General features: G+C 55.4%; 7 protein-coding genes across 7 annotated transcripts; 6 read left to right on the forward strand and 1 right to left on the reverse strand.

Moving 5' to 3' along the window:
• Positions 1-1,045: 1,045 nt before the first annotated feature.
• ISF_07144 (acetoacetyl-CoA synthase) lies at positions 1,046-3,284 on the forward strand (the record flags this gene model as incomplete). Its single annotated transcript, XM_018850748.1, has 3 exons — positions 1,046-1,288; positions 1,350-3,109; positions 3,173-3,284. The coding sequence occupies 3 exons, from the start codon at positions 1,046-1,048 to the stop codon at positions 3,282-3,284; spliced, it is 2,115 nt and encodes a 704-aa protein (XP_018702025.1).
• A 4,278-nt stretch (positions 3,285-7,562) lies between these two features.
• Positions 7,563-9,040, forward strand: ISF_07145 (heterotrimeric G protein beta subunit; the record flags this gene model as incomplete). The annotated part of the gene is made up of 5 exons (XM_018850749.1): positions 7,563-7,692; positions 7,920-8,638; positions 8,692-8,781; positions 8,836-8,955; positions 9,020-9,040. 5 exons carry the CDS (start codon positions 7,563-7,565, stop codon positions 9,038-9,040), a joined length of 1,080 nt encoding a protein of 359 aa, XP_018702026.1.
• A 1,673-nt stretch (positions 9,041-10,713) lies between these two features.
• ISF_07146 (Aminoglycoside phosphotransferase) lies at positions 10,714-12,372 on the forward strand (the record flags this gene model as incomplete). Its single annotated transcript, XM_018850750.1, has 2 exons — positions 10,714-11,199; positions 11,284-12,372. 2 exons carry the CDS (start codon positions 10,714-10,716, stop codon positions 12,370-12,372), a joined length of 1,575 nt encoding a protein of 524 aa, XP_018702027.1.
• Positions 12,373-15,114: 2,742 nt separating this feature from the next.
• ISF_07147 (phosducin) lies at positions 15,115-16,070 on the forward strand (the record flags this gene model as incomplete). Its single annotated transcript, XM_018853661.1, has 2 exons — positions 15,115-15,747; positions 15,822-16,070. The coding sequence occupies 2 exons, from the start codon at positions 15,115-15,117 to the stop codon at positions 16,068-16,070; spliced, it is 882 nt and encodes a 293-aa protein (XP_018702028.1).
• Positions 16,071-18,200: 2,130 nt separating this feature from the next.
• On the forward strand, positions 18,201-19,925 carry ISF_07148 (hypothetical protein; the record flags this gene model as incomplete). The annotated part of the gene is made up of 1 exon (XM_018850751.1): positions 18,201-19,925. The coding sequence occupies one exon, from the start codon at positions 18,201-18,203 to the stop codon at positions 19,923-19,925; it is 1,725 nt and encodes a 574-aa protein (XP_018702029.1).
• A 1,057-nt stretch (positions 19,926-20,982) lies between these two features.
• Positions 20,983-22,038, forward strand: ISF_07149 (ran/spi1 binding protein; the record flags this gene model as incomplete). Its single annotated transcript, XM_018850752.1, has 3 exons — positions 20,983-21,042; positions 21,197-21,746; positions 21,803-22,038. 3 exons carry the CDS (start codon positions 20,983-20,985, stop codon positions 22,036-22,038), a joined length of 846 nt encoding a protein of 281 aa, XP_018702030.1.
• Positions 22,039-22,275: 237 nt separating this feature from the next.
• On the reverse strand, positions 22,276-25,480 carry ISF_07150 (Zn(2)-C6 fungal-type DNA-binding domain protein; the record flags this gene model as incomplete). The annotated part of the gene is made up of 3 exons (XM_018850753.1): positions 22,276-24,424; positions 24,480-24,779; positions 24,846-25,480. 3 exons carry the CDS (start codon positions 25,478-25,480, stop codon positions 22,276-22,278), a joined length of 3,084 nt encoding a protein of 1,027 aa, XP_018702031.1.
• Positions 25,481-27,630: the final 2,150 nt, after the last annotated feature.

Raw genomic sequence — 27,630 nt, forward strand, 5'->3', positions numbered from 1 at the left:
CTATGATGCTTGGCAGTTCATTATCATGCATACAAAAATTACCCCCTAGCGCATGCGATTTCAGTAGGTAAGCCCTGCTCTTGGAGTAATGCCATCAAGATCTATATATTAATTTGTCGGTGCTAGTTTTCAAGCCGGCTACACACGTACCCTGTATGCGAACATAGCCTCTCACCTTTCTTGGTCATGGCTTAATTACAGTCAATGGCCTAACTCTCTGAGCTTTTCAAGTTCATGATTAGACTCTGGAATTATACTTACTAATTACCTACTTACTATCTCGCCAACAACGCGGGCTGCAACGGTTTAGCCAGGTATGTACGTATACACGTATCCAAACGGCCCGCCATTGCGAGCGGGATAAATACGGTACCCATAGATACAATACATAATGCGATGCGATGCGACTTACCGCCCGATTTACTAATTACCCGGACCCTTGGTTAACACACCATCTGCCATGTAACCATGTGCATACTTGACATGCATATTGTGCATTAAATCAAAACCGGAATCAGCCCCTTCCTCTTACTGCCCGTGACACTTACAGGTGTCAATTCCCAATGACCTTTAGGAAGCCTAAAATAATACAAATATTATCATCACAAATGCTGATATAGATCATTGTCCCATATCCACCGCGGCTAATGCCCCGCGCTCTAAAGCCGAAGAACCTCCTGTGACCGGCCTTCGGGTTGCAGCGGAACATGGCGGAGCCGGGGAACCCCAAGTTTTTTCCCGTCGCCGGCAACGGCACTTTGTGCCCTCCAGGCTGAGCCTCTAGCGCTCCCCAACAGATCTACGTCTTCCGTGTCTTAGTTCTGAGAAACTATTCTACCCTCGTGCCTGATGATTTGATTTCCTTCTTTTTTTTCCCACCCAAGCCTCATCTTCTTCGCAAGTCAGGTTGTCGCTCCTTCGCAGCTGAACAAACCCCCCGCGTTTACACCCGATCAACCCCACCGTCATCGCAAACAAGCCGCCCTCGGAACTCAGCACCTTCATCTTCCGACATCACCAACGCACACTGCCCAAACTCGCCATCATGGGCCAATCCGTCCCGCAGGACTCGCCTGCGCCGCCGCAGGTGCTGGCTGAGAAGCTGTGGACGCACCCGGACCCGTCTTCCACGCCCATGTGGCAGTTCATTCAGCGCGTCAACGAGCGCCACAACCTCGCCATCACCGGTTATCCCGAGCTCTACAAGTGGTCCGTCGAGCACGTCGCTGATTTTTGGCGCGAAACATGGGATTTTGTCGGCATAGTCGCGTCGAAGGAAGCCGATGAGGTGTGTCTGCCAACCATTGCCTACTTCCTACCCCTCGCATACTGACAACTTCCCATTGCAGATCCTTCCCAAAGATGCCCCCATGTACCCCCGTCCCGATTTCTTCGCCGGCGCTCGCCTCAACTTTGCCGAGAACCTCCTCTTCCCTTCAACCTCGTCGCCGATTGACCCTAATGCCACCGCCGTCCTCACCGTCACCGAACTCTCCACCGACGACATCCGCACCACGACGTGGGCCGAGCTGCGTGAGGCCGTCCGGCGGTGCGCCCACGCCCTGCGCACCGCCGGCCTGCGCCCGAACGACGTCGTCGCTGGCTACGTCTCCAACCATGTCGAGGCGCTCGTCGCCATGCTTGCCGCTGCTTCGATCGGCGCCGTCTGGACCGGAATCAGCCCGGACAATGGCGTGTCCGCCGTGCTCGACCGTCTGCGCCAGATCGCCCCGCGCGTGCTGTTTGCCGACAACGCCACCGTCTACAACGGCAAGTCGTGGCCCGGCGCCGCCAAGACGCGAGAGGTCGTCGCCGCGCTCGTCGACGCCGGCCTCGAGACCGTCGTCGTCATCGACAACGTCCACGGCGAGGACCTCGGCCTGGACGCGCTCGTCGCCGCCCACCCCGGCCTCCGCGCCGTCGACTACGCCGCCTTCCTCGACGCCGCGCCCGCCGACACCCCGCTCGAGTTCGCGCAGCTGCCCGCCTCGCACCCGCTCTACGTCCTCTACTCGAGCGGCACCACCGGCCTGCCCAAGGCCATCGTCCACACCGCGCTCGGCACGCTGCTGCAGCACAAGAAGGAGCACGTCCTGCACTGCTCGCTGACGCCCGCGTCCCGCATGCTCTACTACACCACCACGTCCTGGATGATGTGGCACTGGAGCGTCGGCGCCCTCGCCGCCGGCGCCGCCCTCGTCCTCTACTCGGGCTCGCCCTTCCGCCCGCACGGCCACATGTCGCTGCCGCGCCTGCTCGCCGACCTGCGCGTCACGCACTTTGGCACCTCGGCCGCGTACCTCACCGCGCTCGAAGGCCACGGCGTGCGTCCCGTCGTCGACGACCCGACCCTCGACCTGTCGCGCCTCGAGGCCATCTACTCGACCGCCTCGCCGCTGCCGCCGTCCACCTTCCGCTTCGTCTACGAGGCCTTCCCGCGCACCGTCAACCTCGCCTCCATCACCGGCGGCACCGACATCATCTCCCTCTTCGGCGCGCCCTGCCCGCTGCTGCCCGTGCGCGTCGGCGAGATCCAGTGCGCCGGCCTCGGCATGGCCATCCGCGTCGTCGACTCCGCCACCGGCGAGGACCTCGCCGCCACCACCCCCGGCGAGCCTGGCGACCTCGTCTGCGTCCGCCCCTTTCCCTGCCAGCCCCTCACCTTCTTCGGCCCCGGCGGCGAGGCCAAGTACCGCGAGGCCTACTTTGAGCGCTTCGCCGACGTCTGCGGCGTCGCCGGCCCCGTCTGGCACCACGGCGACTTCGTCAAGATCCCGGACCCGGCCACCGGCGCGCTGCTGATGCTCGGCCGCTCCGACGGCGTGCTCAAGCCCGCCGGCGTGCGCTTCGGCTCCGCCGAGATCTACAACGTCCTCACGCGCTTCTTCGCCGCCGACGTCGAGGACGCCGTGTGCGTCGGCAGGCGCCGCGAGACCGACGCCGACGAGACCGTCTGCCTGTTCGTGGTGCCCGCCGCGGGGCGCGCGTTCACCGAGGACCTGCAGGCGCGCATCAAGGCCAAGATCCGCACGGAGCTGAGCCCGCGCCACGTGCCGGGCGTCGTCGCCCTCGCCGGCGGCGGCGTTCCCAAGACGGGCAACGGGAAAAAGTAAGTGGGAAAGAAGCTGGTGAACCGTTAGAAAGCTCTGTGGCTAATATTTCATTGCTACAGGATCGAAGTTGCCGTCAAGCAGATCTTGTCGGGCATGAACGTCAAGACCAATGCGTCCGTCGCCAACCCGGAGTCGTTGGACTGGTTCCGCGTATGGGCCAAGACCAACTGAGGCGTACCGATCTTTGTTAACAGCGATGCGTAATGACATACAAAAAAGAAGGAACAGAAAATAGAGCGAAAAGAAGGGGCAATGCCAAGATGTACAGGGGGGGAGTGGTGGAGGAAGTACAACATGATAATGATAAACCGCGACGACATCATAGAGCCAGCGTGGAGCTAGAAAAAAAAAAAAGAATATCTTCAACAACAAGAACTTACATATAAATCACCTCTTTGCCTCGCATTCGCTTGATATTTATTAACCAGTCCGCCCTCATCACCCCATACGCCCGTCTACGGGCTGACAGTTAACATTGCAGCAAACGGATACAGCGTAGTCGGCAGTGCAGCTTTCCCAGCTGCGTTTGTCACCCTATGAAACAAGCGTGGTTTGTTTCATCCTTTTTCTCTCTCCCTCCTACTCATCACGACATCGAACGACAAGGCTTCTGGCGTCTCAACTTTTTGTCCCTACGAAGTACTCACTAGTCAAGCCCAACGCCAATCCCTGCGCCGCGCATTCAACCCCAGCGGGCAAGTAAAATTACGCTTGAAAAGGAGAAGCAATTTCTCGGTATGCAACGCGACCCGCTCGCCCACCTCGGGGTCTTCCCGTTTCTCGCCAGACACCTCATTCGCTGAAGTTCCCGATGGCGCTGATTAATAATGCAGTAGAAGCCGTTGCTGCATCTGTGCAGACTGAGAACGATTGCGCCTTGTCTGGCTGAAAAAAACTGCGGCTCCGATGTAGACACATTGAAACAATGTTGATGGAAAGGAAAACTGCCTCGACGGTCACCTTGCACCATAGTTATCACAACCACGAGCTACCACGACCACCCCTTTCGCGACGTTGCATTCACCGTGGAGAGGCGATCCATTGCAATTCTTCCAGAAGCTCAGAAGCTTGCCACTATCCTTTCCGAGTTGCCGGCTGCTCCTCACTCTGCCTGCTGAATTGGGCAGCGTCGACTCGCAGACAATTTTATTCACTCTCCGCTTTACCGTTATGGCATCCGCGGTAGACATGTCTTGCCTACCTGTGACGTGTAACATGCGCCTCCAGTGTCCACGAAACGGCGAGCAAGACGGAAGATCGCCACGCTTCAGTAGTTAGCGAGTGAATCAATCACTCTCGAGTCTGGCGCGCCTACCAGCATGATCACATGTCTCAGCTTGAGCCCCTGATCATGTTGTTGCCCATGCCCGCGCCGTGCACTTCTCCCGGTTTCCGTGTTATGCACGCAGAAGGGCTTGGCGGTTCCTTTTCTACGGCAGTGGGATAGCTATTCATGTCTCACCAGCTCAATTCCCGATATCCACCGTTCCTCTTCCCCGGGACGCGCATGCATCTGTTTGCTGCATCTTTCGCCGCAAAAGAAGTAAAACATCATCCTTCATCATGATGTTGCTTTCGTAGTCAGCTACCTGCCGAAGGAACTGTGACTTTTTTTTTCTTTTGGCTGCAGCCGAACCAAAAATAGCACGTTGATGCTGTTATTATCGACGCGCCATGTTGGAGATTGTCTCAGTCCATATGCCGTTCGCTGCTTGCATTCTCGAATTCTGCTATTAATAGCTGCCGTCTTTGCTTTAAAAAGAAGAAAAAATTCCACAGAATCGATAGGTATGACAAGCAAGTGTCATCCGTGTCATAACCAGAGGAGTTCTTTGTCAGAGAGACATAGCCAGATTTTAGTGACACGAAGACTCGATTCGTAAGTAGTTGCTGGCTTGGAGTCTGCGGACCTCTCTTGCCTGGGCGGAACCATCCCATCTGACAGGTGGCTTACAGCAGGGGGGCGGAGATGCCAGGACAGCTGGTTCGTCGGTAACAGTAATATTTATCGAACGCGCCGCTGGGGCGGACGATGGCCAGCAGCGGGTCATGAGGCGTATTTGAATGATAAACGGTGCCAACTGGTACCCGCTCCTGTTGTCCGTTTGTCACGGATCTTGTCGTGATTCATGGCGATGAATGGGCATAGCGCACGGGTACTAGTCATTGGGACGAAAAGTTCAATCGCGGATGATTGGATATGGATCGATTGGTACTATAAGGCTTTGTCGACAATAGTTGGTAGGGAACCCCCATTTTGCGGAAGCGGCTTGGCCTGTGGGCGATGATGATGGGTTGATGGCGGAGCGATATTTATTAGTCGGTGGGAGAAGTGCCCCACTAATGACCTGGGACACTAACTAATAGCGAGCTGTCTTCGGATGGTCTTGTCTTGTGGCCTATGGGCAAAGCGTGGAGGGCAGGAGCGTTTTGGTCTTTAGCTATGCCATTGACAATCATGACCTTGAATTCGTGTATTCATCTATAGTTTGCTTTGATCGAAGTCCCCTGTTTCCTCTTCTTGAGCGTAGGCAGGCTATTCGACCCTGCCTGTGAGCTGTGAGCGCTAGCCCCTGTCTTAGTAGGGCTCTACTCATCCACCGCACACCACCAACAGCTACATCTCCCATAGCTGCTGTACCCATTCGTCCATTTATTTGCCTACTACGGCACTGATGGACACCAGAGCCCAATGATGTGCAGAGGCTGCACAGAAGCGCAGGTGGGCAGGACCGACCGTGCCCCGGCCCGCTTGGATCGCTACCATTGGGAAGGTACATGAGACAGGTACCCGTTGAAGCTAACAGGATGGGAGTGTGGAGGTACGTTGTATTTGGTGGGCTGCGCTGCGAATTTGTCGGTACCAGGCTGGCCAGGGCAATAATGCTGGCAGTGGGAGTATTCCAGCATCTTCAACGTCAACGGAACAAACGAATGCTGGCCCTTGCCATCTCGGCTACTCTATCTGAGTCTATCATGATGAACATTTTGACAAACCGTTGGGCTGTCTGGGCCGTCTATCAACAGGGGGGCCATGTTCCCCTGGTTGATGGTGACGGCAGGGTATCGGGAGGTTTAATTAGGGGCATTAGTTGTCGAAGGCCGGTTGTGACTAACAAGTAACTTAGTAGACACTGGCGAGCGCAGAGAAATAGACAGAATCCGGAAAAGTGAACAGGCCGGTCAAGTCGAGTATGAGAACTGTCTGTATGCATCTGAATTGCAGGCAAGTTATTTGCGCGTGCCTTCCCCCCTAATTATACTGTCAAGTGATGGTGCAGAAGTGCCTGGATTCATTAGGGGGCATCCACCAACGCTGCATGGGGGCCCTGCAGCATTGAGCAGACGTGTTTTGCGCACAGCTGGGATACCTGCAACCTATGTACATGCGTAACTCCGGACAGTAGTTACTTCGTACGTAAGATGCCATGACCAAGGTCTATTGTAAGCTGCATGGTGTTTATTCTTATTTTTATATGTCACTTGCTTGGACAATGAAAAAACTTGTTGCTCTGTTAGTGCTAATATGTGCCTTATCCATCGCCGCGTCACCGAAAGCAGCCGAGCTAGCTTGCACCCACCAAGGCACCTTCCCGTCCTGGGTCGCGGCGGCGAATCTCTAATAAGTCACCTACATAGGTACTATCCAGTGCATCCTGCACCGAATCACACCAATTGCAAGTCTGCGGGTACCAACGTTAGTACCTGCTTACTCCGTGAGTAGGTACCGGTGAGGAGAGACCGGCTTGGTTATTCGTCTCACTGCTCACTGCTCACTTGCACAGTTTCAAGGACCTTACAAACACTTGTAATAAGACGAAGGACCGGCCTGGGCTAGCGCCCTTGCTCATCTCCAAAATGCCCTGCACTAGTTGAACACCATCCACCAGAAAAAAAGCCCCAGCTCTCATCGTCCCCAGTAGGAGATGGGCTAGCCTGTAGGTTAGTACCAGGTCGGCCCCTCCCTCTGTCTCCTCCCCCCCCCTCCCAGCCCATCTCAAGCCGCCTAGCCTCGCCTCGTCTCGCCTGGCCCTGTCCAGCAGCCCAGCCTCTCTCATCTGTCCCATCCATCCATCCTCTCCTCCGCTGCCTCCTTGTCTCTCGTCGTCGCCGCTTGTTGCTGCATCTGCTGCTGTTGCCGCCGCCGCCACCGCCGTTGTCGCCGCCGCTCAGTCTGCTCTCGCTCAATTACCTCCTGCTTGCTCGCTCTCCACTCTCCAGCCAAACACATCGACTCCCATTGACCGCAACCAAACGCCCCTCTCCCCCCCGTCAAACCCCCGATCTCCGACGATAGCAAACCGAACAAGACGACCATTTTGTCATCTCGAGTCCTTGGCCCAACCCCCTTCCACATTCTTCTTTCTCTACCTCCTCTTCGTCGCCCACTCGCCCTGCGCAGACGCTTAGCCGAGCCGACCGTCTCCTCCGCCCCCTCCGCCCGTTGCCATGAATTCTCAGGGCCAAAACGATGTTTCGCCCGAGGCCATGCAGGCGCGCATCCAACAGGCCCGTCGCGAAGCTGAGAACCTCAAAGATCGCATCAAGAGAAAGAAGGATGAATTGGCCGATACCACCCGTACGTTCTCCTCGCACCCAATCGCCCAACTGCCCCAAATCTCTTGTAGCTACCTACTGCTGCTGTTACTCCTATCCTGCCTGGCCCAAATTGCTGCTTGCCACGCCGGCCAGGTCGACATTGCTATCCTCTACCATTCACCGCATCGCCAATTCATCGCAGACCACCCGCCACAACCTCCACCTGCATCTGTTTCCATGTCAAAGCTAACTGCTGCTTGCCCACAGTCCGGGCTGTTGCCCAGCAGGCTCACGAGCCCATCCCCAAGAACCAGCTCATGAAGGCCAAGCGCACCCTCAAGGGCCATCTCGCCAAGATTTACGCCATGCACTGGTCGACTGACCGCCGACACCTTGTTTCAGCTTCGCAAGACGGCAAGCTCATCATCTGGGATGCCTACACCACTAACAAGGTCCACGCCATCCCCCTCCGCTCTTCTTGGGTGATGACCTGCGCGTACGCCCCCTCGGGTAACTTTGTCGCCTGCGGTGGTCTTGACAATATTTGTTCCATATACAACCTCAACCAGCAGCGCGACGGCCCCACGCGTGTCGCCCGGGAGCTCTCCGGCCACGCTGGCTACCTCTCTTGCTGCCGTTTCATCAACGACCGCAGCATCCTCACCTCATCTGGCGACATGACCTGCATCAAGTGGGACATCGAAACTGGCCAGCGCATCACAGAGTTTGCTGATCACCTCGGCGACGTCATGAGCATCAGCCTCAACCCGACCAACCAAAACACCTTCATCTCCGGCGCCTGCGACGCTTTTGCCAAGCTCTGGGATATTCGCGCTGGCAAGGCCGTCCAGACCTTTGCTGGCCACGAGTCCGACATCAACGCCATTCAGTTCTTCCCTGATGGCCACTCCTTTGTCACCGGCTCCGACGACGCTACCTGCCGTCTCTTTGACATCCGCGCCGACCGCGAGCTCAACGTCTATGGCGTACGTGCTGAATCGTCAATCTCCATGTCTCGCCCTGCTAACGCCTGTTGTAGTCCGAATCCATTCTTTGCGGTATTACGTCAGTCGCCACCTCTGTTTCTGGCCGTTTATTGTTTGCTGGTTACGATGACTATGAGTGCAAGGTATGCATCGCATCTTACCACATCACACAGTACCGAAACGCTGACTTTTTCCAGGTTTGGGATGTTACGCGAGGCGAAAAGGTTGGCTCTTTGGTTGGCCATGAGAACCGCGTCAGCTGTCTGGGCGTCAGCAACGACGGTGTCAGCCTGTGCACAGGTTCATGGGATTCTATGGTGCGTAACACGAACCTCGCCCACTTTTGTGTGAATCACTACTAACAAAACATTCCATCTACAGCTCAAGATTTGGGCGTACTAAATCTAGGCGAGACGGAGAGAGTCTCTGTTTCGATACCGTGACAATCCGGCGTGCGCTGCGGCGCACTTGTCGTATGCGAGCCGCTCGACGACTACACCGACCGGTTGGGACTGCAAACGACACGACACGAATTGACGGTATGCGGAAGCGAGAGAGCAAGACGAGGCTTGCCGGCGTACACTGCACGATGTGACGACACGTACATTATATAACTACTTGGACCCAATCATGAGGCAGATCGGAGCCCTTGAGCTCTTGAGCAAGCAGCTGGATGCTCGGCACATTTAGTCCCGAGGTGCGGAAGCGGAGAGTGCGATCGATACCTCATGTACCATGGATTCTTTCTTTGCCTTTTCATTTTTGCCGTTCTCTTCTTTACTATGTTTGGTCTTTTTCGTTGTCTTGTTCCTCTCCATGCTTGCTTTTGCTGGTCTGTACCCCCTTTTTATTTTCCCTTTTTTTTTTACCTGTTGCGGCTGGGCTCGGTCCTGTTAAAAAACTATTTTGTGTGCACTTCTATTTGCAGCTCCCAACATTCGGTCTTGCTTTCCTCCCGCGGCATCCCCAACCCTCCGCCTTGTTTCTACGACATCTACACGCCTTCAAATTCGTTCCTGTTTGCCGCCACCTCGAGGGACCGTCTGAAGCGATCTGTATTACTTGTTGTCTCATATTCCATTTTGTCAGTGCAGCCGCACCCCGCGTTCCTTGCTATGTTTTTGTTCTCCGATCCGTTATTGGCTCGGCTGCTTCTCGTCAACCGAAAAAGGTGAAGGCCGGTCAGTACCAGAAGGGAAGGAAAAAGAAGAGAGAGAGAGGGAGCTGCAGAGAGGAGGGTGATACGGCCATAAGTGTATGTGTGGAAGGATAATTTTCGCCCTCTCCTAATTGCCAGAGACGGATGAGGGAGGATCTTGGCAATCTCTCTGTTTTTATGGGGTTTACTTTTTTTTACTTTTTTATTTTCTTCTGATTTCAAGGAGGGTGGATGGGGAAGATGCCAGCTATACCAAGAGTCAAAGCCAGTCAGGGAGATAATACACTTGAGATTATCAACAAGTTCGGCGAGAGATGGAAGATTGTACCGTGATTCGCTTCCGAAGTCGGAAAGAAGGAGGGCGTCGTCGTCCCTTGTGCCGCTTTCATATGCGGGCTGCCGTTTTGTCGGCAGCCCAAATTTGTCATGCGGCTGGGCTGTCTGTGCCGAAACCTCTTACTCTACGAATTACTGTCAACTTTGTCACGGCGGGAGCAACTATGAACGCATTGGCCCAAGAGTAATCCTGCAGCATACGTACACGAGATGCATGCGCCTGCACATGCACATGGTAATCCGTTGCCATTCTAACCCGCACTCTGCCGCCACAAGATCGCCTTGTTTCGATCTCCTATTCCTCTCACCGGATCATAACTTCTCTTTCCCGAAGCACGTTGCTGATTTTGTTCCGAAGTCCTATAAATAGACTTGCAGTGTGATAAAGACAAGGGCGCGCGGAAGGGGGGGGGGGGGGGGACTCGTACAGCGGCTGGGCGTTGACATATCTGCCTGAGGGGATGCATGCATCATCCAAATCGTAAGAGAGACGATAACTTTTTTTTTGTTTGACGGTCTCCTTGTTTTGGTGAAAAGTGTGCTTGTTACGAGAGAATTGAACTTCACCACCGTCACCCCAATGTCGTCGACCGACCAAGAAGACACGGAAGCGCCTGGCCATGCGCTGCACGACGCCGTTGCCGCCACCGCCGCCGATGATGACGGTTCGTCCCTAGAGGCTGCCATCGAGAGCGAGGAGAATAAGCTTGTGTCGATGCGCTTCCCCGGCCTCCGGCGGGAGTTTTACGCATCCATTGAGGCGCAGAGGGGAGAGCTTGAGGCCATGATCTCCCGCTTGCTGCCGGTTTCATCGTGCAGCGTCGCTCCCTCGTGTTACTGGCGTTCTGGGAGCTTCAACGTCGCCATCCCAGTCCGGCTGCTCCCGCGCGGTGAAAAGGTGTACCTGCGCCTTCCGCTGACGCATCGCATCGGCGAGGGCCACTTCCCCGGCAATGCGGAAGAGAAGCTGCGAACCGAAATTGCAACATATCTCTGGCTGCAGGAGCACTGCCCAGACGTGCCGATTCCTACATTGCACGCTTTTGGTCTTCCTGACGGCTCCGTCGTACGGTTCTCTGTTGAAAAGCTTATTCCTTGTCGTGATGTGTCTTTGCTGACTTGTTGTATTCTACCTTTTGATCATGTTTAGTTCACATCTCCCGAGTATGCTCCCTGGTGGCGTCGAACGTGGCGGCAGTTCCATCGCATCGTGGCTCAAGCTCTCGGTCGCCCTGGTCCCATCAGACACGTGCGGCATCCGATCCAGCACGCCCTCAGCCCTGGGTTTCTTCTCATCAGCGAGGCCCAGGGGACGAGCCTCGCACTGTCCTGGAACAAGCATTACCAGGACGAGAGATATAAGGCGAACCTGTTCCGCGACCTGGCACGCATCAAGCTGTCGATGAATGCCATCCCACAGCCACGTATCGGGGCGCTATCGCTTCAGCGAGACACCATCTCACTGAGCAACAGGCCACTGAACCTGTATATGCACATGCTGGAGAATGATGGGGTCTGGTCGCAGATTCCTCGCGAGCGGACGTATCTCGAAGTGGAACCATACCTGGCAGACCTGCTGACGCTTCAGGATGCCAAGCTCCGGGGACAACCGAACGCGGTATTCGATGCCAAAGACGGCCAGGCGCAGATGGCAGCTCTCACCGCACTGCGTGCCACGTCGCACCATTTTGTTGATGCGGGTTTGCGGCAAGGCCCTTTCTTCCTCACCCTTACCGACCTACATCAAAGCAACATCTTCGTCGACGAGCAGTGGAACGTCAAGTGCATCATCGACCTCGAGTGGACGCACAGCCTGCCGGCACAGATGCAAACCCCGCCTTACCGGATCACGTCACGCGCTGTTGACGGGTTCAAGGAGGCTGCACACCTCGACGAGTACGAGGAGACCCTGGAAGAGTACCTGGCCGTGTACGCGGATGAAGAACGAAGGCGACATGGTTCGACGAGGCAGGCCGAGTTACAGCTGAAAACATGGCGTAACGGAGGTTTTTGGTTCTTCCACGCCGCAATGATACCAAAAGGCATGTATAATCTGTTCAACGGACACATCCAGCCCATGTACAACGCGGACCATCCCCAAATGGCGATTTTTGACGACGTTTTCTTTTGGTATTGGGGCCGACAGGCATCGACTTTCATTGATAGAAAGCTGGAGGATACAGATATATATATAGATGAGCTTAGAAAGGCGCACCGTGGAGGGCAGGGGTGCGTCTGAGTCGCAACTGAACTGATATGTTCGTTTGAACTGTGGTTATTTGGTTGGGGTCCATGGGCCTCGTTGCTCTCCTACTTTCCTTGAAGTGCTCGCGTGGATTTTAATATACATGCGGTCCGCTTGGCATTGGATAGAGGAATCATGTGCTGTAGAGCCAAGGAAGTTTTCTTGGCCTGAGCTAGGATGTAAATTGCATTGCAATGTAGGTGCGTCGCCGACTCGCCGCATCGTGTCTGTGCTTTCTGTCCTAGCATGACACTAGCCGTTTCTCTGTAATCATAAGTTGCGAATCGAGCATCTGATTCCTGGCGGTGATCGGAGTCCGCCTGTCAGACTAGCGGTCTGTGAGGCAGCGGTGGATTGGATTTCACGATGACTGGCCGGGCCATGCCGTGGCAGTCACGGTGTTGGAATGTACGTCTGCGATGGCTCGAGAGGTCATTGTGTGCAAGCCTCAAACGCAAGGAAAGACTAACGTATTTGAAATTCCTTTCAACCATTTAAGAATGAGCTAGGAGGCGACAATCAGTATACTGTCATCATCGATATAATTTTCCCTGTGCTGTTGGTGTAGTTAAAAGCCACCCCCATGGGGTGTGATGCTAACCGACGCAGGGACTTGAAACACCCGCGCCACGAGCCAGCACTCACTAGGTGGCGAGACTGGGGGCTCTATCTCTGATTTGGCAGAAGCTTCTTTTTGCGTCCCAAATTATCTGTAGATCCTCGTTAGGATGGAAGCTGGAAATGGCAGATTGGGTAGTGATCATTGTAGCAATGTGACTTTTACACCTTACTGGCAGACACCAGCTGAGACACTGTTTTGAACCGAAATCAGTGGCTTGACCTCGACGCACTGAGTGGTGGCGATCCTCTTTTACGAGCATTTGACACGACATCATTTGTGGTTATGTGCTGATAGCTTTTTATAGTGTGCGTAGCCGTATTGTTGCAGGCGGTAGCGGTGAGTGTGACCATGGCGGCAGATGGACGACTCCCGAAGCCGAAAGGTCAGCAAGGTCGGCTGCCTTATGGTTAATAATATTCATGTATGGCAGAGCCCAGTTGGCGTCGTCGGATGCATCCGCGAGCTGCCTGGTGGATGATCGTAATTTGGGAGCCACGTTGCGAAGGCGGTCGTGCGGCTCTTGCTGCTTGCTGATGGGTCTCTGCAGGCTGGTCACAGCAGAAGCGAGACGTCAAGTCTGGCGTGTTGCGGAACAATGCCGACCTATTCTGTTCGTGATAGCTGGCTGTTTGCTTTATTACTGGTATATACGAAGTACGACCGATGTGTGCGTCAGGGACTCAGTGTAACGGCAAAAGCGAGACATGGCTGCATCGCTGGCCAAAGCGTGACCTGACATGGCGGTCACTGTGAATCATCAGTCTGCGCTTCTAGAAGCCCACGCAAAAAAGGGGGATAAGATGAGGTGCATTGACGCGTTATTGGAGACTGTCTTGGACGACGCCAGTGATGTCGTTTTTCCGCGGGCCTCGCCGAGCGCGCCCAGGCAGACAAATCCCTGCGGCCGCATGGCAGAGCTGGGGTTGCCCGAAGTTCTTTGGAGAAAATGGCCAGCCGAGGGAGAAAATGACATCTGGGTCGCCGATCTCCTTCCAGAAGAGCCGGACAGCGAAGCCGCAACGTGCCAGTCGACGTGGAGGAGGGGACCGGCTTGGGGACGAAGACGGGTCGAAATGCCCATATTTGTGGTTTCGAAAGTGGAGGGCCACATTGTCGTTCAGCCCGGCCTCGATGATTCGTAGTCATGCTATCCTTAGCAATGATTGGGCTGCTTTATTTGACAAGTGCCATTTTGTGTCTCGTTGAAACATCGAGTCGTGCACGATGCATGCAAAGCATGGCATGGCATGTATTTTCGTATAATAAATTACTGTCAGCAATGTGGAGGGCGTGATGTGCGGGCCTGTGGCGCCGAGTATGTTGGATGCCAACGAACCCCTGAGCCACTCCTGCTGTGGCGTCTTCTAGCACGCATCACAGGCCAAGAGTCCGCTGAGACAACCTCCGAGTCACTGCCAACGGCCATCATTGAAACTCCACCATGCGAGGCGCAGCAGGGCAAATCGCCAGCATATTCGCTGTGGTCTGTAGATTCCACCGCCACAAACAACCGGCACCAAACGACGGCTGTAAACGAGACCAACAAGGCCAGAATATTTATTCCTCGTCATGCCTCGCTTCCTTCAGTGATTCCTCGTCCGACCTCCCCCTTTATTCCTTTCTTCTCATCTCCATCTTTCCACCGTTCCCGCGTCGCCCCTCTTGTGCGCTTCTTGAGCACAGCAAGACGCCGGCACACCCAAGCCACACGCACGCCCCTCCCCCTCTGCACTTCGCTCTGCTCCACACCCCTCCATCCTCAACTCAGTTCCGTGCCCTGCTTCCTCAGCTTCAATCTGCGCCGGCGCGCCGACTCGCAACTTCTTTTTTATTTTTTATTGTTCGGCTCGACCAGTTAACGCCCACTCGCACCATCTCCCGCTGTCCGTCCTATTATTGGGGCTTATTGAACTCGCCGCACCGCAGGAGCCCATATTGGATCAGCGCGCTGCCCCTCTAGCCGCTTCCTCTTGCGTCGTGCTTAAACAGGATCTACCTTGGTCGACTCGGCCCAGCCGCTGAATCCCATCGCTGCTTAAATACTTGATATACCCGCCCTTCCCGGCTTTCGCAGGCTCTCTTCCCGGAGAGTCCGCTGCGCTGCCCTTCCTCATATGGCTTCCACCACGGCTGCCCAAGACGAGTTCAACCAGCTAGTGTCCAACAACGCAGACCGTGCCACGACACATCCCGAGGACAAGCACGACGCCGACCGGTCAGAAAAGGACGAGCTCAGTGAGGAGGAGACATATCGCAACGCCCAGATCGACGCCGCTATGCGTATGCCCACCACCGCCGCGGAGCTGAAGCTCCCACCCGCGTCCTTTGACAGCGGCCGCTTCACCGGCGTCAAGGGCGTCATCGCCGACGCTCGCAGCTACGAGACGGCGCGCAGGAGTAAATGGGTCGACCGCGCTCGCAACGCTCGCCGGAGCATCCTTGGCTTCGCCGGCGTGGCCCCAGCCACCGGCAACAGCGTCACCATCACTGGCGGTGCCCGATCCGACAGCGAGACAGACGACGACGCGAAGAGCAACACGGATGAAGACAGCTTCCTGAGTGAGTGGCGCGAGAGCCGCCGGCGAGAGCTGCAAACCGCCACAAACCGCGTCGTGCGCACGAGGAAGACAAGCCCGAGCGTGCGCATCTACGGCCGCTTGGACGAGGTGGACGCTTTGGGCTACCTTGACGCCATCGAAAAGGTCAACCGCGACACGACAGTTGTTGTCTTTGTGTACGATAATGAGGTAAGCATCCCAGCTCTGGCGCAAAGCTACATGCGTAAGTTTGGTATCATGGCTAATACGGAATTAACTTTAAGTGCGAGGTATCGGTGACCATCGAAGAAGCTCTTATGCCTCTCGTACAGGCCAACCCGACTGCGCACTTCGTCAAAGTCCACTACGACGACATTGAATTTGATCCGGCCGCCGTTCCTTCACTGCTCGCCTATCGCAACCAGGGCGATCTGGTAGCGAACCTGACGGGTATAATTGAGATGATGCCGGACGACGATAGCTTCGACTCGGCATCTCTGAAGAGAATTCTCCAGCAGCACCAGGTGCTGTGAAGGATGAGCTTTTTTTGTTGGATTCTTGCCAATTTTCGAGTCCAGACTCACGTTATGCTGCGTCGTAATTCGACGCAGGCCGGAGCAGACTGGGCTGCTGCTCGAACATGACACTACATCAACGATACCCCTTTTTGCTTCTTGTGCCCGTATTGCCCCCCGAGCAAGGCATGTCTTTTGCTGGCCAATCGGCTGTTGTGCTACCTACAAACTCTTGGTAGAAGTTGAGAGGTGCAGAATTTGCATTTTGCATCTTTGAGGCGAGTAGCGGCGCTGACGGTGTGCACATTGCTTGAACTTGTTTTATTTCTGTCGCGGAATCGGTTTTTTTACTCTGCAAAGCTGTAGAGAATTACATCCCCGGATAATATGGGCAGAATGAATTGTTGTAGAGGTGGATCATGTACATCCTGGCGTTTATTGTTCGTCGTGGTTTTCTATTTTGCTTTGTCCTCCTGGTTATATACCAAGTTGTTCTGGCCTCGTTTGAAAGGCACCTATTGCTGATGGCTGTGGCACAGTCACTTGGAACAAAGAGTGGAAATTCAATGAACTCGATATCAAATACAAGTGGAAACGTGTCATTTTCTATCATTGGAGTTAAGCTGTTGGCTTGGATCTAGTAGAGCAGAGTAGAGTACAAGTCAGAACCTGCCGCGTGACGAGGACTCTGGGGATAAGTGATGTGTCAATGGGAATCTAGAATAACCACTCCAACCAATCCGTGTCGTTGGCTTGGTGGGAGGCGGAGGAATGGAGGGGCAGCGGGACAACTCAGGGCGGACAACTGGCTGACCCCGCAGAAGCGCATCTTTCGGCCCACTGCGAGGCGGCAGTGACAACACTCTGAATAAGAAAGAAGTGGCATGCCGCCGTCCTACAATCGTGCAACGTCATCACGTCAATGTCAGATACAGGGCTAGCTAGGAAATTTCATGCTGAGAATGCAAATGATAAATTCACCATGTTTGTTCCAGGATCGAGTATGCTTCTCTTGTTTATGTGCGCCTTAGATATGCCCGCCCTCTCCGACAGCGTCTTTGATTGTACCTCCCCGCCATAGGTACCTGTCGAGGCCGCTTCCCTGACGTGTCACGCACGCAAGGTATGAGTACCCAAGTGTAATATATAGTTATTCAGCATTCCCAACCTTGCCGGTTCTCGTCCTGTAGCAAAGCCCAGTCGAGTCTTATCCATGCATCCCGTCATGTGGCCTCTGGTTAGGCGAGGGGTTCAATTGCACTATCGTGGCGCTCAGCGAATGGCAACCCCTCACCGCAGCGGGGGGCGACTCTTCTAGGTGCCGTACAGTGTGTGCCGTACTATGCTCAGCGCGCTTCAGGTACTCGCAACTGGCTGTGCTCAGCACACTCACCCGCTGTACCTACAGTGTGAAGTAGCAACTCCGCCTCCCTCATCACGCTGCCTGGGTCGGCCCTGCTAGCACGGCCAACTTGCTCCATGCATGCATCCCATCCCACCTTCCAAGGTGAATGAATGCAGCCTGAAACGCTTCCTTCATCTTGCCCTCCTCTTCCTGCTTTTGCATCTTTTTGCCTTCTGCATTTGAAAGTCATAACCACGTCCAGATTATTGCGTCGCTCCGCGTTCTCGCTAATAAACTTTCTGCCTGCCCTAACTCGCCTCCCACCCGCTTAGTACTTTACCCATTCACGTCCAGCCATCGCCACTCCGCAGCCCACGTTCGCAATCTTTCTTCACAGATGACCAAGCAGCAGGGAACATAGGCACCGATAACGATCGTATTGGCCCTTTGCATCTGCTCCCGCTGGCAAATCAACTACCTCGCCGACCCGTGCAAACCCGGCCCCCCGCCGTCGTCAACCCCACCTATTCCGATATCAGGCAGCATCAACCTACAAACAGCCGCAGTCAACGACAACGCTGCTACGCAAAATCATAGATGAAACCCTATGCTTCACCCATACATTTAAAGACTGCGACGCCGCATTAAACTTTCCGAGTTTCCCTCGCTCTTTCTACATGGTGGTTAGTGTTGCCCGCACCTGCACTGATCCCCCATCTTTTGACGCTGCGTATAAGCCCATGCATACTCAACTCCATGGCCGCCATCTACTGACGTGACTCCGCTGACCTGTGTGCTTCATGATGGAACAGCAAGATATCGAAATACCGTCGACTTCACCGTCTTCGAAACAGCGCCGCGATACGCAGATATATTCTCCCCTGCCGAGACCATTGCTGCAGCCAGAACACCGAGACCCCCAGCTGTCCTCCTCCGAACCCACCCTCCGATTTCCACTGCCGCAGGGCGACCAGAACCTTGCTCACTGGATCTCTAGCAGTGATCCGGACATTATGCACTTGACAAGTGTTTCGGTCGAGGATGCCGGCCTGTCCGAGTCCACGTACGAGTTGATAGGAGGCACCGATACCGAGTCTCAGGACGGCAACTACCTGGACAATATTAGCGAGTCCGTCGGCTCGCTCGACATGCATCGCCCAGACGATGTCATAAGCCTTGCTGGAACGGAAAACACTTGTGATGAAGACTCCGTCGCCGATGTTACCGAGGAACACCATGCACACCGTGGGATCGATGAGCATGAGTTCAGTCGAGGGCCAGAGCTCAGCCATTTCCAGTTGCACCACGTTTCCGCTGCGGAGAACTCCGACGATGATGACAATTCCTCCAAGGCTTCTCTAGAGTATGCAGATAATAGCCTGCGTACCCCCTCGATTCTTACTCCCGAGGCCAGCCGGTACTTGGTCAAGCAAGATGAAGTCGCTAAGAAGAACTTTCTTACCAGGGGGCTTTTATGGACGCATGGTGTGTCGGACTCTCTCGCAGAAATGTGTCTTTCTGCACTACCAGTCTTTGTCGCTCTTCTCGCTGTGGCCATCGTCACCCAAACCTTCGTCCCGAGCGCCGAGACCGACTCTGAGCCTGCCGTGTCTGGTATCGCGGCTGTGCCAACGGTAACACCTTCTACGCGGAGCCAACACCAGAATACCGTGACACTTAGCTCGCCTACCTCTGGAGTTGCGCTGATCCCGTTAACCTCTTCGCCAGACGAAGGCCTCTTCCGTTCACGGAAACCGACTGTCTCATTCACACCTCACGGCAAGAATGACGTTCTGATTCACGTTGCCCAGGACGTCAGAGATACTTGGATGACGAGCAAATGCCTTGATGTTTCTGTTTTGAGGAGCACGCAGGAGCTTGAATTTTCACTATCTGCCGTTGACGACGGCATCCTCGTGAAGTTTCCCCGCCGAGAGGCTTACGGTGTGGTCAACCTCTCCATCAAGAGCATGTGTCGTCCAAAGACAGAAAAGGCCATCAAGGTTCACTTTGGCAAGGGGATCATTGTGGACGCTTTTGAGAGGACAAAGAGCCTCGCACAAGATCTGTCGGAGCTGGTCCCCGTTGCAGTATATGAGGCAGAGCGGTGCCTCGCCGGAGCTAGACGTGTTCTTGGATCTGCTTCGGACTCATTTTCCCATGCATGGCTAGTTGGGGCCGAAAGAGCACAGGATCTATTAATCAGTGCCAATATTGGCACTGGTGACCATCTTGCCAGCTCTGTCTCCGATCTTTGGCGACAGGCTGTTAACTTTATCCATTCCACCACCGAAATCCCGCACAAATACTCCAAATACGCACACTCAGTGCGCAGTGTTCAAGCGCAACTTCGACTCGGGCTCCTGGATGCGCAGATCTCCGCACGCATGTGGTGGCTCAAGATACAAGGCAAGGACGAGGAGTACCAGATGTATGCTAGCATGGCACAAGTGTACCTACAGCAGAAGAAGGCGGCAGCTAAAGAGCTTCTACAAAAACTCCAGTCGAGGGCCAAGACAACGGCCTAGGAGGCTCAAGTCGGTCGCTCGCGCTACAGGGCTTTGTGGGGGTTTGGCAGGGTATAACGTATGCCTCGGCCTCGTTGGATGTTGTTTCGACTGTGGCGCAAACACAATCAGAGAGCTATTACGCATGGAGCATAGGAGTTTGAGGTTTCTTATCTTCTTTGGTTGCTTATTTTGGTAGTTTTATGTTTCTGATTTCATACTGGCAAGCCGAGGGGATAGTCTACCTATGTTTTGCAGCTTTACAGATTTGGCCGCGCCGGTGGGGGGGTATAAGGAAGGCTTAGATATTTGATTTGAAAGAAGAATACCACTCGTGCTTTTTATTGGAACTTATTAGGCTCTGCTGCTGCGAAACCTCGTGATGGTTGATGCCTATGGGTAACACTGTTGGCGCCCAGTGGCACTTGGGCTGTGAGGTAGGGCATGGGAAATGTACCTTTGCCAGTTATTTTCGGGAAAAGGTACCTCAGCAATACGCACAACTATTAGCAAAGGGTGGGTGGCAAGAGGTGCCAGGTGCCCACTCCTGGGCCTCCCAGGCAGTAACTGACCAAGGAAGCGCTTGCTTGCTTGAATGGGCTTGGGCTTGTGCTACCCGCCGTCGTCGCCCTGGCCCGCCGCCGCAAAGATGAGGGGCAGTCTTCGCTCTTTTTTCATTAGCCCGCACTTGTGCAATTTATTACAACAACAACCACAGGACTATAACTAGTTCTCATCTGCTACTCGGACCTCCCAAGTCTCTCTATTCTCTTGGCCCATACGAGGAGCAGCAGTATTTCATATCGAGAGCTGGCCCTGTAACCATTTTTATCCATACCGGTACGTCTCGCAACGCCGGTCAGCGATGGCTCGGGTCGCCGCCCCCTCCCCCTCTTCCATCGACAAGCTCCCACACCGGCCCTCCTCTGCTTCCGCCTAGGAACGAACGTCCGGTCACGCAGAAAGGCGCTTGCTGGTGGACAGTTACGGATGAACGGTCAAAGGCTAACCTTTCCTTCCTATTTCTTCCCTCTAGAGCAGATTTTCCCGACTCAAACAACTACGCACATCCATAAAGATGTCTGCCGCCGGCACTGAGCCCCTGGTCGAGGAGACCCAGCCTGTCGAGGTTCCCCAGGTACGAGCGCGAAACTGCGATTTTTCTAGTGTTGCAGCGGGACGACTGCGCTGCTATTGAACGGTCATGGTAGAGAAGAGGAGCACAGAAGTTGTCGTGCGGTTGCAGAATTTATTCGTGCGAGCAGCTCTTACTAACTGCTATTTTTCACCAGACCACGGAGGAGACTACCACGACCGAAACTGCGACTAGCGAAGTTGCCACTACTGAGCCCGCCGCTGAGGAGCCCGCCGCTGCTGAGGCCACCACCGCCGCTTCGGAGACTGCCGCCACTGAACCTGCTGCGACCGAGACCGAGGCCAAGGAAGATGCTCCCGTCACTTCCTCGGCCGTCTTCTCCATGTTTGGCGGTGGCGCCAAGAAGGAGAAGAAGGAGGACGAGGACCGTGGTGATACCTCTGGCAGCGCAAAGGCTCAGCGGGATGCCGCCAAGGCTGAGGGCGAGGAGGAGGCTCCCGAGAGCGAGGACGTTCACTTTGAGCCTGTCATCAAGCTGACGGAGAAGGTCGAGACCAAGACCAACGAGGAGTCTGAGGAGCAGCTCTTCAAGATGCGCGCCAAGCTCTTCCGCTTTATCAAGGAATCCAACGAGTGGAAGGAGCGTGGTACTGGCGATGTTCGTCTGCTCAAGCACAAGGAGAACGGTCGCACACGCTTGGTCATGCGCCGCGACAAGACTCTCAAGGTCTGCGCCAACCACTACAGTAAGTTGAGAAGAAAATCAAGGAAAAAAAAGGAACACCGATCTAACGAAGAGCAGTTGTGCCCGACATGAAGCTTGCTCCCAACATTGGCTCTGACCGGTCTTGGGTTTGGAACGCCGCCGCCGATGTTAGCGAGGGAGAGCCTGAGGCGGTAACTCTGGCCATCCGACTCGCCAACTCTGACAATGCCAACGAGTTCAAGGATGCCTTCCTCAAGGCGCAGCAGGAGAATGAGGTACTGTTCAAGGAGGCCGAGGCTGCTGCTGCTGCTGCTGAGGGCACAGCCGAATAATGATAATCAATAAATAAAAAACCCACTTCCTGGGATTTTTCTTTCTTTAGCAACTAGATAAGTTGAGCAATGACATGAAATCCGTGTCAATGTATACGTGATAACTTAAAAAAAACGCTTTTTCCGTTCCCCTTTCCATTAATTCCAGAAAAAGTCGCCTCCATTTTTGAGAAGGAGAAAAGTTGAAACCCCCTGTCATCCCTTATAGAGCTACAAGAAGCTGAAGGGATCCGAGCCCTACAGCGGTTGTGTCCCTCCGTTGGGGGCAGAGCCGCCGCCGCCGCCGCCTGTTTCCAGCGTGGGAAATTGTACAGGATCCATGGCCATGTACTCGAGCAGGTCGAGGCCACCGACGTTGACGCCCTCGGCCGTCATGGAGACACCGCCATCGCCCATGTTTTGGAAGAATGCGGGGCCGGCGGGCAGGTACCACATCTCATTGCCCGGGTTGTTCCACTCCTCGAATAGCGTCACGTCCATGCCGCCGGCGCCGGCGGTTGCGGTGCCGCCATTCTCCATCGCAGCTGCCGGCGTGGTGGGGCCGGCAGACACCGGCGGGTGGTAATGGAAGGCGCCAGTGCCGAGGTCGAATGGGGTCGCGGAGATGTTGTTGCCTTCCATCGTCGGGGAGAGGGGGCGGCGCTGGCCATTGAGCCCATCACGCAGCTTCTGGGCATGCCCCGACCAGCCGTTCTCAACGGCATGGGCACCAGCGGCACCCGAGTCGGGCACGGGGCTCTGCTCCCGGCCGGACAGCGGCCCGGTGGGCGCCTGGATGAAGCGGTTCCGCAGACGGCTCGTCAGCGTCTCGAGCAGATCAGCGAAGCGAAGACCCAGGTGCACGTCGTCGACCACGCAATTGCGGAGCGCCTCGACGGTGGCGTCCATGAGATCGATGCTCATGCGCACGTCGGCTCGCGGGGCGCCGAGGGCAAAGGTCTTTAATAAGAACATAGCTCCGCTAATAATGCGGAAGTAGGTGCGTACTGGGGCGTGTTTGAGGTAGCCGCCTGGCAGGAGGCCATCGACCACTGTATGAAGCAGCTTGCGACATCCATCGACAACCTCGCGAACATATTCTTGATCTTGGGCAGTGAAGCCACCCAATTGACCAATCGGGAGCTTGCCGTACGTCATGAGAGTCGCGGGAGAGAGCGTAGGCTGGGCGCCTTGGCCGTTCGAGTTGTTGGATACTGTCTGGGTGGCATTGTTGGTGCAACGTTCCACAACCGCCTGCAAAGAGAGCGAGTTGACATAGATGCGCACATACTCGTACTCGATGGTCAAGATGTAACGAATATACTGGGGCAGACGGAAGAGTTCAAACTCACGGTACCAATCCTTGAGCATGGGCCCGTACTCGCCCAGTAGCTCAACATACTTGCCGCTCTGGATTATGTCGGTGGTGTGCTGGCGTGACTTGAAGAACTTTTCGTTGCCAATATACATGGCATTGCTGATTCCAGCCCAGCAGTGGATGATTTGGTCATCGAGCTCCAGGTCGGGTACGTAGTTGAAGGTGTTGGAGAGGGAGTAGCTAGTAGACGGGGTGTTGCCGTCGGTCGTCAACGGCCGTTTGCGGGCCACGGCAGGGTCGGCCCGGCGAAGATGCTCTGGGGCCATGCTGGTCCAGCCAAGCCGACCAGCGAGCTGAGAGGTATATATGAGGAGAAGGCGCTTGATGCGGTTGGCACGCAAGCGATATGCTTCATCGCGGTATTCAGGGCGGGTGATGGCATCGTCCTTGAGCATGGCGTCAATGTCGTCAAAGACGCCCAGCTCATAGGCGAGACCCATTGCCGTGCTAAGCAGCATCCAGCACATGCGATCGCTGCGCCAGGCGGGCTCGAGCCAGCTTTCAATTCTCTTGCCGCCGAAGCTGCCACCTGCCGGGCGAGCCATTTCGTCCTCTGTGGCCATGAGCGGTGAAGACTCAGCCATGGGAAGGACGAGCTCATCCGTGGCTTCTTGTGGAGGGAAGTGCAGGGCGCGGGGATGCCACTCGGTGAGGATGAGCAGCGACTCAATGGTGCCAAGAGTTCGCAGACTACCTTTGCGCAAGCCTCGCCAGGGCGCGGTACTACTAGTCTCCTCGCTCAGCATGGCAGTAGTAGCTGAGCCGCCTGAGCCGCAGAAGCCGCCCCCGAAGGCTTCCTGCCCCCAAAGACAGCGCTCTATCATACCGCGGAGGTATGTCCAGAGCTGCTCTGGAATAGCGTGTGAGCGGCATTGGCCACCAGTGCCAGGTATCTGACGATATCTCGAGGCGATGGTGAGAAGAGTTACGGTAAGTATGGGTTCTTCCGTCAGGAGGGTAAGATGAGAGGCGGGGTTGCTAAAGGTGGGTGGCGAGATGGGTGTGAGAGGAGAAAGGTATTTATAGTAGCTGACGACGTTAGCGTGTTGGGATTGGGATACGGAAGCATGGGAGCAAGGCATACTAGTCAATGTATTCAATTGCCTCTTGCGCGGTGAACCAGCCGGCACGGACGAAGCGGAATCTGGACCATGCCTTGATGGCATCGGCGTATGCGGGGTGAGAGGCCAAGTCGGAGGTGTGGTGCTCGACTTGGGCAGGACGGGCCGAGGCGGATGGCTGGCGGGGAAGCTCACGGACGGAGGATTGGCGTCGGTTATGAATGCTGAGAGGATTGGTATGGGATGTAGAGGCAGCCGAAGTGGGAGCAGCAGCGCCCGAGGCGGAGACGATGCTGCTGTCACGTTGGTGATTGGAAGCAGGGCTAGGGGGACGAGTCTGTTAGCAGTGCTCTGAGGAGTAGGAATATGCATGAGAGGGGGTTACAGACCCATCGGTGGCGGCCTTGTAGAGGAGGTCGAGGGCATCATGGGGACCGTAGACGGTCTGGCGCATGACGGTCTGGGCTTCAATGTTCTCGAGGGTCTGGTTGCCCTCGTCTCCGGAGTCGTCGCCGGTCCGCTTGTCGCGACGGCCGCCGTCAGGGCGGCGCAGAGGCTGACTGCGCCAATTCGTGTTGCTTTGGGGAATTGTAGGCTCGGCGTAGACTCTATGTTCGACCCGTCCGGGGCTGGTTGCCTGGACCTTGCGGCGGCCATTTCTGATGATGTATTCCTCGAGGTCACTGCCGTCGTCCTCGCTCTTGCGCTTGCGACGAGTGGCGGAGAAGAAGCATTCCTTGGATTCGCGACGGCACCGAACGCAGGGGGGGTCGTGGGGGTTGTCGACGCTGCCGAGGTCACATCTGACCTTGCGGCGGCGGCAGGGAATGCAGGCCTGGTAGACGCGCTTGTGCTGGGCATTGGCGGTAGAAGCGGCGGCACCAGACAGGGCGACTCCGTCATCGCGGGGCGTGTCGTTGGCGGCCGACGAGGTTCCCTTTTGAGAATCCGGACCGGACTGGTGGCCGGGGGTCGAGTTGAGGGCTGGGCTGGCCGCGGCGGCATTGCTGGCGTACTGAGCCATGGTGTCGTTGAGCCGAGACACGGGCGGGTAGGAGGGAGTAGGCCTGCGCGGCCAACAGCGGCGGGGAGATCTGAAGCCAGAATAAGCAAGGCAAAATAGAGATTGGCACACCAGCAGCGGCGAATCGGCTGAGGGCGGAAGGATCAATGTGCAGGAAGAGGAACGGGCAACAAGCGCGCGTATGCCGTGCTGAAGCGTTCACAGAGGTTTGGCTGGGGGAGATGGAGGGCGGCGGGGTTTGTGGTTTTTGGTCCGCCTTGTCTCGGTATAAGAAAAAAAAGAAGACAGCTGTGTGGCAGAGACCAGGACGAAAAAAAAAATGGTCCCTCGAGCACGGTCAGATCGTGGTGGGTAGTCCCCCGATGAATTGACGACGAACCCCGCGCAGGACTGCGAAGAAACGTGTTGGGGAAATGAATTGGTGAGGAGGTTTTGTGTGATAACTAGTGATGTTATGTCGATTGAAGAGGGGGAAGAGTCAGGAATGGCAAGCCGTTTGGACGGTGAGGAAGGAAAAAGAAAGAAAGCCAACGGCCAATTCGGTACGCGGCAAGGGGGGTGTGTCTTGGTGTGGTGTTACCTGCCTGGCAGACAGAAGGCTGTACCTATAGAAGGGCGGTAGGCGAGAGGCTTCACGATACTAGCTACTAATAAGTTAGGTAGTCCGGCCTGCCCCAACTTTTTTCTCTGCGCATGTTGTGCCTGTTTACGACACGGCTCCCTCTGTAACGCACTCTAAACACGGCGGGGTGTCTGTCGACTGGTCCATTGGCACCGCATTCAAGTCAACAGTAAACCCCATCCCACGCATTACTACATACATAGGCGTTCTTGTCCACATCCACATTTCCATGCACAAATCCAACAACCTTGGTGTCCTTGTTCATGATGACCTGGGTTGGCCATTCCTTGCCATCTCCGTCCCTTTTAATGTTATTGCCAGGACGTGGTGGTGAATGTGCGGCCTAGAGGGAGCTGTTGACCTGGGTACCTGTCAGCCTATATACCTGAAGCACAGGTACTTATCGGCGTTGTTACTGGTACTTGGGCGCACATCGTTCCCGAGGCCTGCTGGCACCTGGCATCTGGCATGAGCTGCCACCTGGCAGAACGCGCACCTGGCAAAAGCCAAGCGAAGCCATCCAGTGAACTTTTGTTCGGCGGCCCTCTGTTTGTAATACCATTTAGTCCGCATTATTGTGACGCTACGCCGGAACCCTTCCGTTACCGTCACTCCGAACAATCCACGCCGACTTGCACGACATCAGATTGTCAACGTGCGGTCGTATATCTCGCCACGATCTCTTGACATAAGCGCTTCACTATATGCAATCATGGTAAAATTATGCATTTGATACGGAGAATTAATCAAATACACTTTTTTCCTCATCCCCTTTCACCCTCCGTCCCAATGAACATACACGCCCCGGCCATACTGAAGCGCATCCATGCCCCCCTGTACTAAACTAACTAGAAGCTGCATCCCTTTTGTGGCTTTCCTATTACCAAACCGACCTCCTTCCCAGCCAATCACCATCTGCACTGCCCCCCGCCGTCCGCCTCAGGTCCTTCCTTGTATGGTCACGTTGACCTTGTAGATTTTTTCTTCTTCCTCCTCCTCTATTTTCTTCTCTCTTTGCGTTGGCAGGTACAGGCTAAACTTACGGATGCACCACAAAAAGCCCACTCACCATGATGATGTACTCGACATGCATCGGATTGGTGGGTGCTCGCAGCAAAGCCTCCTCTCTCCGTGACCTGCTTCCGGGTTCTTCATTTGCTCTGATCTGGTCATCATTGCCGCCCTATTCTTAGTGCTGTTCCCACCTGTCAACCGCCACTCATATTCCGTCCTTTCGGCTTGACGTTGACCTCCCATGGACCTTGCTGGTCTCCATCACCACAGCATCCTCCACCGCGATGGCCTAATCGCACCACGCCCGTACCAGAGTAGGCGGCAGAAAACGAGGCTGCAGCTGCCGACAGCATCTAGCATGGTCCATGACCGCAGGGATGGCCTGGAGCTTGGCCCGAACCTCACTCTTCCACCCCTTCCACGGGAAAGCAAACCAAGCCGGTAGCCCGCGCGGCCGTGCGGCCGTGCCCCATAGGCACTCGGTGTGGCTTCGTGGCTGCCGTACCTCGCAGCC

This window comes from Cordyceps fumosorosea, assembly GCF_001636725.1.
Source record: "Cordyceps fumosorosea ARSEF 2679 chromosome Unknown scaffold_20, whole genome shotgun sequence".
In the NCBI taxonomy this organism is placed as follows: Eukaryota; Fungi; Ascomycota; class Sordariomycetes; order Hypocreales; family Cordycipitaceae; genus Cordyceps; species Cordyceps fumosorosea.